This window comes from Drosophila takahashii, chromosome 3R (genome assembly GCF_030179915.1).
Source record: "Drosophila takahashii strain IR98-3 E-12201 chromosome 3R, DtakHiC1v2, whole genome shotgun sequence".
NCBI classification, from domain to species: domain Eukaryota; kingdom Metazoa; phylum Arthropoda; class Insecta; order Diptera; family Drosophilidae; genus Drosophila; species Drosophila takahashii.
The window spans coordinates 20,044,313-20,060,361 of NC_091681.1; the positions used below are offsets into that span (position 1 = coordinate 20,044,313).

Below are 16,049 nucleotides of genomic sequence, written 5' to 3' on the forward strand. Positions count from 1 at the left end.
ACCATGCTTAGCAACTACCTACATATTATAAATTTATTCATATTATTCTTCTTCAATTAATCTCCTTCTTCAGTGTAGGATCGTCGGTGCTATCGCGGTATCGGCATTCGGAACGTAAACAACTAACAGCTATCAGGCTACAAGGGTTCATTAACACCAACTGACAGCCTGGACACAAACATGGCCCAAACAAAACGCCGCAGTTGTTGGGACCACTGCTGATGGCTATTGCCATTTAAAAGGCAGAAGCTCTCGTATTAAATCATCAGCCCCATCATCGCTTCGCTACCGACACACTCGCTTGAGCATGGCCCATCTAAAGTAAACCACTTTTGTTTTTTACACCAAAAGAGAGAGATATAAAAAGAAATCGAAGCCAAGACAGAAGATCGGCAGAGAACTGGGTCAGAAGCGGCACGACCGCCGGCCGAGAATCTGAATTATTGAAAACCCCTCAGGAAGTCGCCCTCCAGATGGGCTGAGTAAACAAATTACTCGGTGGGTATTAATATTCAGTAGACTTAAAAGCAAAATATAACCTATAATGTGCAAACAGAAACTTTCCATAGTGCAAAATCTTTAATTATAATTATGTTAACTCAAAGTCTGACAGGATCTCGAAGTCTTAAATACCCCTTTCAAAACCCTAAGCTGCACTTAAGACATCGCCCCCACACGAGCCACACTCAGCTACTTTCTTGAACTGCAAACAAATGAACGACCCAGGCAAACAAATCGTAAAAAGCTTAATTGTGGTGCTTGCAATTATTTTTGCCAATGTCATTGACACAATTTTTAAACAAACAATTGGTAAAGAAATTGAACAAACATTTCCGGAAACGTGGCTGTGATTGGAATGCTGATTTAACAGTTTTATTTTATTGTTATCTCTCTCGATAGGGTTCAATTAGTTCCAGTGTAGTTGGGTTCTTTGATAAGAACTTGGTTTTGTTTTGCGACAAAGAGAGGTTTTCACAGAATGTTTGCCCGAAGACGAGGTGGCCGAGAGGTTAAGGCGTTGGACTGCTAATCCAATGTGCTCTGCACGCGTGGGTTCGAATCCCATCCTCGTCGAAAGATCCTTTTTATTAAATATATTTATTTTATTAAATTTAATTTTAGTTTTTACTTTCCATCCAATTAAAAGTAATTACATTACGTTTCACTTGTTTGAGTTCTAAGCTTTAAAACATTTTAAAACTAAACAAATCACTTATTTTTTAGAGTATTTAAAAAAAGGACATCATTTAAAAAAAAATTACTTCTCGACGAGGATGGGATTCGAACCCACGCGTGCAGAGCACATTGGATTAGCAGTCCAACGCCTTAACCTCTCGGCCACCTCGTCAACTTAGAAATAGCCGTTTTAGATCGTTTTTTCAAATAAGGGATGCAAATATTTCCCTCAATAAATTCACAATGCGAAAAAGGTCCTTAAATTACAATTGTTTTTCTAAGATGTGTCAGAATTCATCTAAATAGATTTAACATTTAATTTACAAACACAACATGTTACTGACAATCTTTGGAAGTTTTTTTTCTTTTTATAATTAAGCGTTAAGTGCCAGAATAATAACATAATATATATGTGCTTTAGAACTATATATATTTATGTTTTAAATTTATATTTATTTTCTAATAAATTAACAAGGTTTTTCTTTTTACTAGCAGCCAATCATAAGCAGAACTAACTATTGTATTCATAGAGTTATTTAGGAAGAATACAAATACAAATTAATATTTTATTAAAACTTTAGGAAACATAAAAACACCTATAAAAAAAACAAAAAGTTTTGTCGACGAGGATGGGATTCGAACCCACGCGTGCAGAGCACATTGGATTAGCAGTCCAACGCCTTAACCACTCGGCCACCTCGTCCAGTGACTCGGGTAGGTCCAACATGGCACTAGTTCTGAGCGAACTACTGAGGCACATTGTTATCGACAGCAAGCAGTGCATCTGTGCATTAGAACATTGTTATTGGGGTGGTTTATTAACCTTAGAACTTAACTCTCTAAATCAAAATAAATTACTTTTATTTATATTGTTTAATATTATTTAGATGCTATTAGTTATTATTTTAATAACCGCATTTAACGCACCTTTCACCTATAAGAACTTGCACTGCTTGCCGGCAGAGCAAGCGGTGCACGAAATGAGCATTTGGCTGCCAAGGTCGCATATGACGAGGTGGCCGAGAGGTTAAGGCGTTGGACTGCTAATCCAATGTGCTCTGCACGCGTGGGTTCGAATCCCATCCTCGTCGTGTTCTTTTTGCTTTTTTTTCACACCGTTTTTAGTTGAATAACGTTTTTTGTGCTACCGTAAACTAAAAATAAACTTTATTTTAAGAATCGAGTCATTAAATTACAGACAATGCTCTGGAACCCAGATGATAATCGCGTTTCAATTGAAATTAAAGTTTTACGGCCTCGTCTCCAGGCTGGAGACAATAATGGCCAGTCGAGCAGTTTAAAAGCAATGAAAATAGATACATTGATAACAGCTTAAGTGTCGCCGATGGTGGCATTGGTTGATCTTTTGGCCCGGCGATAAGATGTGATGTGTGTGGAGGATGCTGGAGCGACCGCCGCCAACTAGATGGATTCTCCAGAAACGGGGTTTATTGACACCGTGAAAAGGGCCGCAGCCTAGACTTCGTAGGCCATTAATGGCTCGTTTGGCTCTCAAGGTCGGCGGATGGGTTCGACCATGGGGCGACGTTTTATTTTTTGCAAGCCCAGGTGCCTCGCATTTGGGCCAGGTTTAAAGATGGCAAATACAAACAATGCCCACTCACGAAATTAAATTCCAATTGAAATAATAGTTCGCTATTGCTGCCTCTGGCGAGCAGCCAAAACAATATAAGCCGTGAGCCGCCGGGTAATTAACGTCGTTTCCAATGATTTCTTTCTCGTCCGCTGGACGGCAAATAATTAATGCATTTAACGCAATTACAATACAAACATCGGGTATATCGTATATTATGTTTTCCGTTCGGTTGATGTTTCGTCTGCTTTTCCTTTTTACTGGCCAACTGGTTTTCAATTATCTAAAACTTACTTCTCGATCATTAATGGAAAAGCCAAAGAATTTTTTCGCCATTCGACGGGCGACGTGTTAAAATCTTTCAGCCACTGAAAAAGGCCATAAAGCCATCATTAACGATCTATCCATATATCTATCTATCGCTTGCTCTGATTGTTGGCCACTTGGAAAGTTTCGCAGGTCGGCTTTATGGCCGGTATAAATCACTAACTCGGAGAGATATATATCGGGGAAAACAGAGGTCTTAATTCGGTGTGGGAGTTGACGATGTCTTTGAAAGAGCTGGTCAAGCTCTATATGGCTAAGGATTCGCATGACATTTCAAGCATGTCGAGATACTCATCTCTAGAGACAACCGATATCATCTGACAGCCGAAGGTCGAAAGAAAATGATGATTTGAATCTTGGGTTGCGAGCACGCCAAATAACCATTACCAATTTTTATTACCTTTGCATTGACATATTTTGCATTACTTTTAGAAATAATTACTAATAAATCATAACCCAAAAATGAAACTACATTTTAAAGTTATAGGAATTTTTATTTAATTATAACATCATTTAAAACGCTTATCAACTTAGCTTGTAAAACTGATTGCTGCAATTCGAACTCGACCAGAACACGGGGATTCCCCTCAACTCGCGCTCGCTCTCTTGTGAGCTCACTCTTTCTTTCTTCGCTGGACAGCTTGAAGAGCTCTTTCCCCGAACCACTCGAGCCCCTGGTTATGACTCAATAGATCTTGACTGCCGGCTGGCCAACTGGCAATCCAATTCGCCAGCCAATCGCCCCCATTCACCCCCATTCTTAACCATTCGGCGGAGGCCAAGCTCCACTGGAAATCGCAACGCCCATTTTAACCTGCTCCCTGCCCCCGGGGACTTTCACAAATCCCGCGAAGAATTCGCTAAACGCTTTGGAACGGATGAGCAAATATTGAATCTTGCGGCTGACAATCGATGGCTGGCGAGCAGGTCTTTTCCTTTCGTTACACTTTTCTTTTTGCGTGCTCCACAAATATTTGACTTTCGATGAAAGTCGCTGAGCAGACGTGTTGGCAGTTATGACCCCGATATCCAGGGGCTAAACTCTCAGAAATGCCAAGTGCACGGCCGAATCGGGATGGCTGACATAGCTGTTCGTATGTTGGATTGGTTGCATAAGCCCGGTCTACAACTTCATTCCGAATGCACTCTCGATGGCGATCCGATGTGGGGACCACACATGCCAAGCACCCCGAATGACAAAAGCTTAATCAAACACTGGAGACAAAGCCTTAGCTTAAAGTGCCTGAACCCCAGTTGTGAGTCAGTTTATGGGCTCTGCGGGTTTAATGAACCTGCGAATTTATCGACAATAAAAGATTCGCTATAATTGGCCCATATATAATCGTTGCGATTTAAGCCGGCTGATTAGTCGACTTAACTGTGACGTAGCACTGTCGGTGGGTGTTCCCGCCATTCATCTAAATGGCTCTTGGGTCTCGGCTCTCGGATCTCCGGTCTCCGGTCTCCGTGGCGCTGTGTGTCTTTATAAGCGGCTAATTAAAACGTTGGCAATGTAAATGAAGCCTTAGCGCCCCCCTCACCACTTCAAGATCCGCAACTTGACGTCGTGCTGGCAAATGCTTAAAAATTCAGTAGCCAAACACGCAAGCGCCAGCAGGCGAGAGACGAGCCACAAGAGTTGGGAGTTAAGAGTTAAGAGCTAAGAGTGTGTGTCTGTCATTCAGACCCAAAGACACCGGACCAAGACTGGGTTTCGGCCAGAAACTGAGGCCAAGACTGCTGATGACTTTGGCGAGGTTGATAAACGCGGATGGGTGGCTCTGCGGGGTGGGTCTAGTACACCAGAAGAAAACATAACAATCTGTGTTCCTTATCGCTAAATTATGTACTCAGGTTCTTTATTATTAAAATAATCATGCTTTGGGAAATATAAACTAAGCCTGAGAATTTCGTTAGGTTGTCAAACGAATGTATGATAAATTGTTGTACAAATTCGAAATATCACAGCCAAAAAAAGGAAACAAGAGAGAATGCTATATTCGAGTGCCTCGACTATAAAATACCCATTACTTAGCTAAATGTGCGTGATAAAGATGGAGATATGTAAGCAGCAAATCAAGCTATTGAAGTGGCGCCATCTAGCGTAAAACGCAATATTTGCTTATAACTTTCTCACTCTACAAGAAAAATTATGATATTGAATTTTCAGTAATAAAAATTATGAATTTATTTAGAAGAATAAATATCTCAGTTTGCAAAATATTTATATTTATTTTTAATATTTTTTCTCCACGTGCAGTTGGAGCTGTCTGTTTGGGTGCCCCGTGCCCGGGCCATCTATCCGCATTGCTTCCGTCAGCATTAAACATATTACTCTTAATAATGCCTAAAACTCGGTTCACACACAAGGCGCTTGAAATGGGACTGAATCCGAATCAGAATCAGTATCAGAGGCACGAAGACTTTGCAGATGCACAGAGAGCAGAAACAGGCGTTTGCAGCTTGTTCGTGATTTGTGTTGTCTAATCGTTAACAATTACAATTAGGCCTCTGACTGCCCGTTCTTCTGGCAGCTGGTGCGTGCAGTTGGCTGTGAGAACGGGTATATGGCATATAGATTATGGATATATATAGATTCCGATTCGACTGGCCATTTGGCACATGCGAGAGCTTACGCACTTCAACACACACTTTAAACCGGAGGCCTAATTGCTGCCATGGCTAATTAATATTTAAAGTGCCATTCGGATGGGACAGAAACAGAAGTTGGGAAGTTGTACTACTCGAGTGTTTTCGGTTATGTCATTCGTATTGTTGGGGTCCCAAATTTTAGATTGTCTCTGTGGTCGCGAGAGCCGGTGAAAGATGACGGGGCCCTGGGAAAGTTGGAAATGCCTTTACATAATCCCGCACCGCGGTTAGTTGCTTTTACTTGTTTTAATTAGCGGCTCATAAAACGGTGCCTCGAAGGGAAGTGATTTAATTAAAGCACCTTTGCACAAATTTCGCCATGAATTATGGGCATTTTCTTTGATTTACCGAGGATCTTTCTGGCTCATTGGGTCAGAGCTTCCACATCTGCACAGCTGCAAGGTCGAGAGACTCCTCTTTCAATCACCCAACACTCCCAATCAACGTCAGCAGCTCACGCAAAAGTGTTTAGAGAAATGCCCCGAACAGCATTTGGCATTCCAATTAAATTATGATGAGGGCAAAAACGCACAGATCCCTTGGAGCGCCACACGCATATGGTCTTTTGGAATGGAAGATGGAGATGTAGCTGGAGCTGCCTGGTGGCCTGTCAATAAGCCAAACCGAAAAAGCACACATAAAACCACTTGGATCGAAGAAGAACAGACTGGACCGAGACCTTAGCCCTACCTCAACGGAGGCTTCGTGTTACCGCCAACGGCTTTTGTTGTCGTAGGTTCATTTGTAACTAATTTGTGCACAGTATCGGAAAGACAAAGGAGCTGCCAGCCAGACTAGACCCCGATTCCTATCCCGATCCGAAGTTCTTAACCCTCTTTTTAACGACAGACAAGAGATACAATAGCTTAAGAACTTTTTGAAGTCAGTAGCCTTTCATTAAACAAAAACTTATGAGTTTCAACTTAAAAGCATAATGAGGTATCTGAAAAAAATAAAAAAAAATAAAAATAATGGAAAAAATAACAAACCATAAATATACATAAAAAATTCGACAGTTAATTTGTAAGCATTATTCAACTCGTGTTATCACAACAAACAGAGAAAAGATTCAAATTTATGCAAATGCATACAGTTTTATATCGGTTGTGAAGAAATTTGTACCAATTAATAATGATCTTATCCGCAAAAAATTACCTATACTTTTTAGTGTTTTTCAAGAGCTAGATTAAGTTATATTTTTGTAATTTTATGGTTTATGGATTTTTAAATTATTTGTTAATACAAAAAAGGATGAGTGCAGGGTTAAGGACCTTCTAGCTGGCCTTGCTTTTTTCCAGAGGGTTAAGAAGCTGGCACAGTGGCTACCGAGGTGTAATCCAATCGAGAGCCGACCGACTGGTCAAGTGGTGTTGGATTTCCTGCCCAGTTCTGGTCGGGGAACCGAGAAATGCAAAGCTGATGAATTTGTTAAGCAAATGGCAATTGCGGAGCAGCAAATCCCACCAAGTGCAATTGCCAAGTGTAACAGTAAGTGGACAAACAATAAACTGGCTAATTTATGGCCGCTCATCATCCGAAGATCATCTGCCATCCGGCGAACCAGTTGGCTCCCCACTCTTCATGGAATGGGATGGGACCTCACACAATAATAAATCCAGTTGCCGCTGATGACGACAGAAAGGCAGCGACGCCGGCCGAGGCAGCGACGTCGGCCGACTGATTTTTGATTTAAGGAGAAAAAGAGAAAAAAACAAATTACAAACAGTCCGCAGATCTCATTTATTTGCGGCACTCCGAGCCGTTCACAACGTTCAAAAGCTGCGCGCTCAAGCTAAAAAACCGAATCGTCGGCAAAGCAGTGCGAGGAAAACGCGAAAAACTAACGCTAACAAAGTGCATTTTAGATACGCGTTGTAAATTTAAATAACCAACCATAAACGTGTTAGAACGTGCGCATAAATTATTTTAAACAATCTATTCAAGTAAACATCTTCGCTTGAAGGACACTCGGACAATAAATTCTACAACCAGCCAATATAATTAAGGAAAATCTTGAATCAACTAAGACAGGCGGCAGCTGCAGTCACAGTCACAGTCACAGCCATTTAAAGTGAGTGCGATTAGAATATTGCCGTATGCCCATAGAAATCATTAAATCATTTGCATTTGACGGCTGGCAGGCGGTTGTTCATTAATAAGTTTATAATTGCTGCCCGTCCGCATCGAGTTCGCTGCCTAAGTCTTTCGTTTGCAGTGAGTTTGCTGCCTGAGTCTTTCGCTTCCCCCGTTTCGAGTTCGTTGCCTAAGTCTTTCGTCTTTCACCACAGAGAGGAGCGTGATATGATTAATCATGGCCAGCATCACGAAAATGACCTTGGCAATGCTGTTGATATAGGCGCAAAAATAAAACAGCCTTAGATAATTGAAGTCAGTGAGTGGACAAATTAAATTTAGTTTTCCAGTTTCTGGTTCCTGAACTGTGCGAACTGGGGAGTCATTAGGGTGTCGAACAATTAAATTGTAATGAGCCCAGACGTAAAGTGTGTGTGTGTGGTCTCTCGAATTTCGCATTTTGCTCTTTGTTTTATTATCACGGCGATCCCTGATCACCCCGATCGCATCATATATCATGTATCATGCGGGACTTGTGATCAGCCCACAAAACAAATTCCCAGCTTTCTGCAATTTATCTCGCACATGTCTTTTTTTCGGGAATTCTGCCAGACGAGAGAACTAGACAAATGTCTTTATCGGAAAAACATATATCCGAGGTGATTTGCATGGCCAGCAACCTGTTGAAACGATGGGCGAACCGCAGACGCCCCCCGTTAGCCCCAAAAATCGTGTTATCCACTTCGATCCCAGGTTTTTCGGTTGTTGCGGCGATCAATTTACTTTTTACTGGCTCATTAATCACTGAAGCGTTGAAATCTGCGCCGCGGATGGCGCTCGACTCGCTCATTAGCGTAATTGCTCTGCCGGCGTCGCTTTGATTAGCGTGCATTAAATGCTTTCATTTAAATCAAATCGAAACGAAAATTATCTCTGGCATGTGAGTGCCTCGGTTTTCATGTGTGTATGTGGGGAACGTGAGAAACTTTACAATGTAAAGGCGAAACATTTTGCGCTTTGATGCGCACAGACAATTTATTTGTTATTAAATTATTCGGCTTTGGCATGTGACTTGCAGAAAATCGCATTGGCCATTATTATTATTATTATGATTGCGAGTGGTCGAGATCGCCACTTCGGTTGCCACCCCATCGATCAAAACCTTGAACAATCGGACAACCCGTCGAGTGGGGCGTGGGTGGCACTCAGCACTTTCATTGCCTGTCGCCTTGACATTCTCCTACCTTTCATGAATATTACCAGCTGAGCTTGCTGGCTTTTCAGCTCCTGTTCACATGTTTTTGAATTGCAAAATCAAAATTACATTTTTTTCCTTTTTTTGGAAAGTAAAATATAATTCCTAGGAAAGTTAAATTTAATGAATCCAAAGGGAAACTATGTTCAGTACATGTTGTTAGCCCTAAATTAGAAATATAAATGTCGAGAAATATAATTTTTAAGTTTGATAAAAAAGTAAAAAAATTATTTATATAATATATTGATTAATGTAAATGTTAATTTACTATAATAAAATTTCTATAAATGTTAAAGAGTAAAATAATTGTGTAAACGTTTTAGCTAAGCTATTAAAATAATTTTTCTGTAATATTTTCTTGTCAATCTCTAACAATCCTTTATGACCATTTTCAGAATGTCGCCGCTGCTTCCGCTGGCATCTCTACTCATTTTGGCCAACCTGGTGGCAGCTCGACCCTATTCCTATGACCCAAGGGCAGAAGCGCCGCCTACGAGGTTAGTCAACCGGATTGTGGTGCAGTCCCCATCGCTGGACAACCTGTACATGGACTACGTGGTCACGTCCAAGCCGCTGAATCTGCGCAAGTACAACAAGAACGGCAGTAAGGCGAAAAAAACGAAAAAGGATTCGAAAATATATTACATACCCGTACCCCCACTGCCCTTCCGCCACATACCCGGCATCGGTCTGGACTATCAGCCGATGAAAATCAATCCCATCCTCCCGTCCCAGGAGGCGGAGAAGACGACGACGAACAGGCCAGAGGTTCGTCCATCGACGACGACATCCAGGCCCGATCTGGACCATCGGAGTCCTAGTAAAGTACTCCGAGTGCAGCACCACAAGGATTACTACTTCAATGGACGCCCGCATCGACTGCAGGTGGCCCATGCCGGAAAAAAGTCCGGACTGACGGCCCTCAACCTCAAGTCCAACTTTTACTATAACAAAAACATTATTTATTAGTACTCATAGGTTAGCAAATAATAAAAAACATAATGAAAACCAACAATTGCTTTGTTTTTCGGCGTTCGCTAAGCGAATATGTTAAGCGGCTTTTGAATGGAACCCGCCTCAAAGGGGAAATGGCAAAACCTTTTAACTGGATCGCGTTTCCTATGAGCCGAATTGACAAAATCCCCCAAATTGGGTCAAAATCAAGCGAAAGAAATCGCTTAGAGCTGTGGGGGCCATTAAATTTGATGATATCTGTTCGGATCATGATATAATAGTTAACCATCATTATTAAGACGGCTTCCGCATCGGTAGCTTAAAATCATCTTCACGTGTGGTCCGGCCATTTCTCCAGTCCAATCCATTTAGTAAAAGTAATTACTGTCACCGTTGTCTTTGCGCATGCCAAATGCTTCGAGTTGTGCAATAAATAATAATAAATAATAAGCCAATGAAATGTGGCCGATTGAAACTGGGAAGACGCCGAAAATGGGGCAATTAGAAAATGTTTATGGGTATGCAAATTTGTAAATGCCCAGTGGAATTATGGAGCTCATTAGATGATTGGGTGCTTTCACTCTTGGAAACTCAGTGCGAATGCGTGAGAAAAAATGAATACAGTTTAAGTTCTCTAAGTGGAACTTCTAAAGGGTATACGGAATAATTGGAAAATTATTTTAGCCATAATATAATTTAAAATAGCTTAGAAAATATTTATGTGTTCATTTTTCAGTGTATAAAAGCATAAATCATATTTTCAGCGCTTCTTTCTAAAGTGTGTGTACAATTAAAATTTCTGTGGATGGTGTGAGTGGCTCCACTGTATTCGGAAGACAAGAAATTAGGGCTCAAACGGCTTTTTGGCCTACAACCCGTTGCCACAACAGGGCGCCTAGCAGCGGCTAAAAAGTTATTGAACAAATTCGTGGCTCCCACCCATGGCCATCCTCTCTTAGAAAAATCCCAGCAGGCAGTTTTCAGCCCTAATTTTAAAAATACCTTAGACTACACACAATTATTCCCCCCACCAATCGATAAATATATTTTGTGTGGCAAGATGAGCGTGGAGGAGCGTGGTCCGGAGTATGTGTGCAATGTACAGCTGCATGTGGAACCCAGCGAGCGGCCCAAGTTGCCACCGGGATGTCCTCCGCCTCTGGATTCCCGGAGCACCGAGTCGGAGCCGCAGCACTCGGAGGAATGCTGCGTGGAGCTGGAGAACGTGACGGTCAAGTTCAGGATCTCGGAGTCCGACATCCTGGCCCAGGTTTATCCCAACTGCATGACCCTGGGCGAGGTGAAGCAGGATATTGCTCGAAAGTTCGAGGTGGAACCGGGATGGCTGGTTCTCCGACAGGATGGTCGCATCCTCTGCGACTCCGTGCCCCTGAACTCCACCGCCCTGGATGAGTTCGGCATCCATGAGTTCCAGCTGGAGTTGTACCGAGAGGGTAAGGAGGATCAGAACTCCAAGCTGGATCTGGATGTCTACTACGAGTGGGTATTAGAAATGGTATTATTATATATACACCATTAAAATCCTTTATTATCCCTTAGCAAACACCGTCTGGCGGACTTTATCACTGTCCACATCCCCGGTGAGGACACCCAGGATGGCCAGTCCAAGAACGTGGTGGTGGAGATCGAGAATGCGGCCATAGTCAAGCCCTTCCTGTGCGGCTACCGGGACAAGATTACCGGCAAGGAGTACCTGGATGCCTTCACCCAAACGGGACCGTACTTCGACAAGATGAAGTACAGGAAGTACAAGACGAGGGACACGCAAACCTGGGAGCAAAAGGAGAAGACGCTGGTAAGTTAAAAGAGAACTCTTTTTAAAGTATTGCCATCTCTAACCCCCTAATCCCCTCCAGAACACAGCCCATGAGCAGTCGGTGCAGTGCCATCTGGACGGCATCAATATCCTGTATGTTTCCGCAGCCAATGACTTCACCATTGTTCCTGGCAAGTACCAGTCCTTTGCCCAGAAGGAGCGGGCAGAGCGTAAGCTCGAGAAGATTTTGCTCATCCAGCGGAACTGGAGGCGATGGATTCTGTGGAAATATATCCATTTAAGGGCCAAGGAATACCGGTGGGTAGTGCTCACAATCTGGGGGATATCTGAAGGTAATCCCTACCTTAATCCCTTCCAGTCGCCTGGTCCAGAATCGCGAGCAGGAGGATGAGCGGTACGAGAAGTGCGTGGAGCAGCGCGTGGAGCGACATCGGGTGATTAAGCAGTTCCCCCGCAACAAGGACGACTTCGATCTGCTCTACGCGGAGGTGGGTCGCTGGAAGAAGGCGGAGCTGAAGCGGATCACGGCCAACTACGAGGGACCCGCTCGCATTGCCGAGGTGAACATCCTGCTGGACAAGGAGATCCAGCTGCTGAATGGCGTGGAGCGGCAGCGCGACCTCGTCTATAAGGCCATGGAGGAGTTCCGCAACGATCAGCTGCTGAAGGAGATGGGCAAACCGATCGAGTGGATCGGCTACAAGGACTCCAAGATCCACATGGATCTGCTGAGCACCCAGCGGGTGCGCTTCCTCACCGAGATCTACAAGGATCTGCGCAAGCCGCGCAACAAGGAGGACCGCTTGGTCTTCATCCGTCAAGTCATGGCCGTGCTCACCGAGGAGACTTGCTATCCCAACTTTCCCGAGCTCTTCGATCTCTTCGAACGCGAAAAGAACCTCCTGCTCTATGCCAAGTCCTTCGATGTGGAAATCTTGCGCAAACGCCAAACCATGCTCTTTTTCGATCTGATTAAATTTCAAAAGGGCGAGCCCAAGCAAAGTGAGTATGGATCGGTAGCAGATTGAATTGGTTCTGAAATTTAATACCCAGGAACTCCATCGCGCATGTGCATCGTGTGCAAGAAGGTCAAGAGCTATGCCGACTTTGCCATCAGGACCCGCCAGAGCCATGTGGACACCTGCAAGCACTGCTACTATCTAAAGGTGGGTTCTTAAAGGCACTACCTTTTTAGATTATCATAGCTAATATTTCTATAATAAATTAGCTTACGGCTACAGAGAACACGGTCTACCAGTCCATCCTGCGGTGCATCCATCGGGATGAGCGCAAACGCAAGTGCACCACATCCTTTGCCTTCGTAATGCAGCCAGATGATGTGCGTCACATCATAGACAAAATATGGCATGGCCACTCGGCGCTCAGCAAGACAGAGAATCTGAGTGAACTGAGGTGAACTCTATGCTTGCCTATGAATTAAACTAATTATACTTACACTATAGATTGCCGCGTTGGAACAAAAGCGATGACTGGGCTCCATGGAACTGCATTTGCCTGACCGAACGGGAGACGCGAGATCACTACAAGATCGATGACATCGAGAAGGTCTACGATCCCAAGTTCATTCTGCACATAGGAAATCTTCACATGCTGGCTCGCAGTCTGTTCCACACTTTGGCTGCCGTGGCCACCGAGTTCCAGGAGACGGGTCAGTGGTGGAAAGTGGGCATGAACAAGCAACGTTCTAGTAAATTAGAAGCTGTTTAAAGAAACTATACTTATGCGTATCGCCTAACAAAACATAGTCTCCATAAATTGGGTTTAGCTTGTAATTCAGCGCCTAATTTAACATTTACAAAATTTAAACAATTCAAATATTGATCAATCATTACAAGGAAAATTAAATAAACTACAACTGCAATTATTTGCTACTTGCAATCGCCTTGAACTTTGACTCCAAATACTGAACGCGCTTCAGTAGTTTGTCACTGGTGCTGAACTCGTTGTAGGGCACGGGAATAACATGGTAACCACTCCTTTCCAGCAGGTCAAATGTCAGATTCGTAACCCCGCTGCCGCTGCGATGCGTTCCGTGGCAGATGTCATGGAAATCGATGACCATTAGCGCCACCCTAAAAACAATTTATAATTATCAAAACAAAATGGCAAATATTTGACTCAACTCACCTAATGGCGTTGGGGTTTTCCTTGTCCAAAGGCAGGGGGTTTTTGTTAGCATCAAAGTGGCACAAAGCATCTGAAATGTAGACCAATCAGAGATGTTTTGCTCTTATATAAGTACTTTCTTACCTATAAGAAAGCCCATTTTGCTGTCCACCGCGCTCTGGAAATGATTGCTGGCCGGCAGCAGGCTCTTGAGTGCGTCCAGCATGCCATTTACAAGTACTTGTTTGGCTTTAGGATGCGCCATGGGCACCTGGTAGGCAGGACTGTCGGCGGTCAGCAGGGGACCCTTGTAATCTGTGGCCAATAATTGGGCATAGCTGTTCAGGTTGAGTAGCCTCATCTTGGAGGTGGGTGTGACTCCGGCCTTGTCCTTTTGCAATGCCTCTAGGAAGTCCGAACTGCAGGTGCATTTAATTACAAGATTAATGAGATATTAAGCAAATGAATAGCTAAGAACCCACCTCAAAACTGAAGCCAAGTGGCTGTGTTCTACTAAACCCAGCATGGTGAGCGACCACACAAAGCTCAGCCACTCGGATTGCTTGGTAAAATCTTCGCGGACAATGGATTTCACCAGCTTGTTGCTCACTTCCTCCAGCTGGGCGCTCTTAAAGTTCAACAGTGCCGAGGTGAGGAAGTAGGCGCTGAGATCTTGAGGCCGGCAGATTTCACTGTTTTTTAAGAGCCACTGCGTCAGCGATTCCAAGATATCTAGGTGGAAAAATAGTTACATGAAAGCCAAATATGATGGAATACGAACAAACTAACCCAGATCCCGGTAACGTAAAATGCCCAGACTGGTGATGATTGAACCCACTACGGCGGACTTTTCCACATTCTTGGGCAGCGCCGTCTGCACATCCGCGCACACCTTGGCGCCCAGCACAGAGTCCTGGAAATTCAGTGTGGACATGGCGTAGAGCACATCCGCCGACTGCTTTAGATCCAGAGCCTCCGAGGCGCTGCTAATGTTGAAGGCCAGTGAGCGCAGGAGAGGAGTACTACGCCTCTTCCGCTGGGCCAGCGTGCTCATCACCTTGACCATCTGGGGCAGACTGATGCTGGCTATCAGCTTGGCCGCCTCATCATCACCAGCTACGCCCAGCACAGTGTTCAGGTCATCCGTCCGGAAGCCGGAAATTCGCTTGGAAGTGCTGTTGCTGTCGCCAAGAGTCTTGCTGTTAGCACCATTACTTTTGGGCACCGTCCTGCCCAACATGCGGCAAATGCGCAGGAATCTGGTGTCGTTCTCGAACTCGGAGATCTTCACCCGGTCCATTGTGCTCCACTCGGCCAGGATTGACACGATCCTGAGGGCGTGCTTCCGCGAGAAGGCGTTGTTGTTCTCCGTGATGGCCAGCAGTCCATTGACTGTCTTGGCATTGATTATGCGCTCGTCTATCTTGCTGGAGGCCAGGCTCTTGCCCTCATCCTTGGGATTGTCGTTCTTCAGGGACTCGAAGGCGGTGGCTACCAAGTGGCCTGGCAATAAATAAGAGTAGTTTCCATTTGGTAAGTCTATCAAGAATTGGAGCAGCTACCTACCCCTGGGCTTCCTGGCCGCCGCCTCTGCTGCCGGCGTGCGTGCCTCCGGCTCGACTGCATCCGTTTGTCCTCCGGTGGGGGTCAGTGGAACGCCTGCCGCCCGCACGCTGCTGCTGTAGGCGGCACGGCGGTACAGCTGGCTGACAAAACTGCCGGCAAAACGTTGCAGTCCCAACATTTTCAGTCAATCTACACGCTGCAAGAGACCACAGAAGTTTACATAACCTTTTTGTTTACATTTTTAGCGGCCGGAAATGGCCCTGATTAAGCATGCCAAGGTTAGAGCCTTATTATCATGACTTGATAAGGCTTATTTCCCTTGAAATCCTTTCTGTTTCATTTAGTAATTGCTTAAATTTAAGTAAACTTTCCTAATTGAACGTTGAGAATCCACAGATGACGGCAGCTTTCAGCTGTTTTTAGCCAACACTAGAAAGAGCCCGCCCTGCCAACCGTTTTTAGCACTGGATTGTTCTGCTTTTTATAGCTAGATTTGGCTTTTTTCAAAACCCGTCAGACGGAACTTT

General features: G+C 44.1%; 3 protein-coding genes and 4 non-coding genes across 8 annotated transcripts; 4 read left to right on the plus strand and 3 right to left on the minus strand.

Moving 5' to 3' along the window:
- Positions 1–992: 992 nt before the first annotated feature.
- On the plus strand, positions 993–1,074 carry TRNAS-GCU (transfer RNA serine (anticodon GCU)). The gene has a single exon. It is a non-coding gene; the product is annotated as a tRNA-Ser (tRNA).
- A 192-nt stretch (positions 1,075–1,266) lies between these two features.
- TRNAS-GCU (transfer RNA serine (anticodon GCU)) lies at positions 1,267–1,348 on the minus strand. Its single transcript has one exon. It is a non-coding gene; the product is annotated as a tRNA-Ser (tRNA).
- Positions 1,349–1,797: 449 nt separating this feature from the next.
- TRNAS-GCU (transfer RNA serine (anticodon GCU)) lies at positions 1,798–1,879 on the minus strand. The gene has a single exon. It is a non-coding gene; the product is annotated as a tRNA-Ser (tRNA).
- A 306-nt stretch (positions 1,880–2,185) lies between these two features.
- Positions 2,186–2,267, plus strand: TRNAS-GCU (transfer RNA serine (anticodon GCU)). The gene has a single exon. It is a non-coding gene; the product is annotated as a tRNA-Ser (tRNA).
- Positions 2,268–7,490: 5,223 nt separating this feature from the next.
- LOC108064418 (uncharacterized) lies at positions 7,491–10,050 on the plus strand. The gene is made up of 2 exons (XM_017151925.3): positions 7,491–7,820; positions 9,473–10,050. The coding sequence occupies exon 2, from the start codon at positions 9,474–9,476 to the stop codon at positions 10,044–10,046; it is 573 nt and encodes a 190-aa protein (XP_017007414.2). The 5' UTR covers positions 7,491–7,820; position 9,473; the 3' UTR covers positions 10,047–10,050.
- Positions 10,051–11,015: 965 nt separating this feature from the next.
- LOC108064548 (IQ motif and ubiquitin-like domain-containing protein) lies at positions 11,016–13,728 on the plus strand. Its single transcript, XM_017152130.3, has 7 exons — positions 11,016–11,531; positions 11,592–11,847; positions 11,909–12,126; positions 12,188–12,831; positions 12,883–12,995; positions 13,058–13,242; positions 13,293–13,728. The coding sequence occupies exons 1-7, from the start codon at positions 11,092–11,094 to the stop codon at positions 13,555–13,557; spliced, it is 2,121 nt and encodes a 706-aa protein (XP_017007619.2). The 5' UTR covers positions 11,016–11,091; the 3' UTR covers positions 13,558–13,728.
- On the minus strand, positions 13,606–15,956 carry LOC108064549 (FAST kinase domain-containing protein 4). 2 transcript variants are annotated; one of them, XM_017152131.3, is made up of 7 exons: positions 15,894–15,956; positions 15,523–15,718; positions 14,746–15,459; positions 14,439–14,688; positions 14,101–14,375; positions 13,978–14,047; positions 13,606–13,922 (listed from the first exon to the last, which is right to left on the minus strand). In XM_017152131.3, the coding sequence occupies exons 2-7, from the start codon at positions 15,698–15,700 to the stop codon at positions 13,712–13,714; spliced, it is 1,698 nt and encodes a 565-aa protein (XP_017007620.2). In that variant the 5' UTR covers positions 15,701–15,718; positions 15,894–15,956; the 3' UTR covers positions 13,606–13,711. The 2 variants fall into 2 exon arrangements, with proteins under 2 accessions (XP_017007620.2, XP_070073852.1); XM_070217751.1 differs by lacking the exon at positions 15,894–15,956 and having other exon boundaries at positions 15,523–15,760.
- Between the last annotated feature and the right edge of the window lie 93 nt (positions 15,957–16,049).

Excerpts from the sequence above, each read along its gene's own strand:
- LOC108064418 (XM_017151925.3), top strand. The coding sequence starts at position 9,474 with ATGTCGCCGCTGCTTCCGCTGGCATCTCTACTCATTTTGGCCAACCTG.
- LOC108064548 (XM_017152130.3), top strand. The coding sequence starts at position 11,092 with ATGAGCGTGGAGGAGCGTGGTCCGGAGTATGTGTGCAATGTACAGCTG. Across the intron at positions 12,832-12,882 it reads AAAGGGCGAGCCCAAGCAAA|GAACTCCATCGCGCATGTGC; the intron begins GTGAGTATGGAT and ends TTTAATACCCAG. Across the intron at positions 13,243-13,292 it reads GAGAATCTGAGTGAACTGAG|ATTGCCGCGTTGGAACAAAA; the intron begins GTGAACTCTATG and ends CTTACACTATAG.
- LOC108064549 (XM_017152131.3), bottom strand. The coding sequence starts at position 15,700 with ATGTTGGGACTGCAACGTTTTGCCGGCAGTTTTGTCAGCCAGCTGTAC. Across the intron at positions 14,689-14,745 it reads TTTACGTTACCGGGATCTGG|ATATCTTGGAATCGCTGACG; the intron begins GTTAGTTTGTTC and ends TTTTCCACCTAG. Across the intron at positions 14,048-14,100 it reads CAAAATGGGCTTTCTTATAG|ATGCTTTGTGCCACTTTGAT; the intron begins GTAAGAAAGTAC and ends TCTACATTTCAG.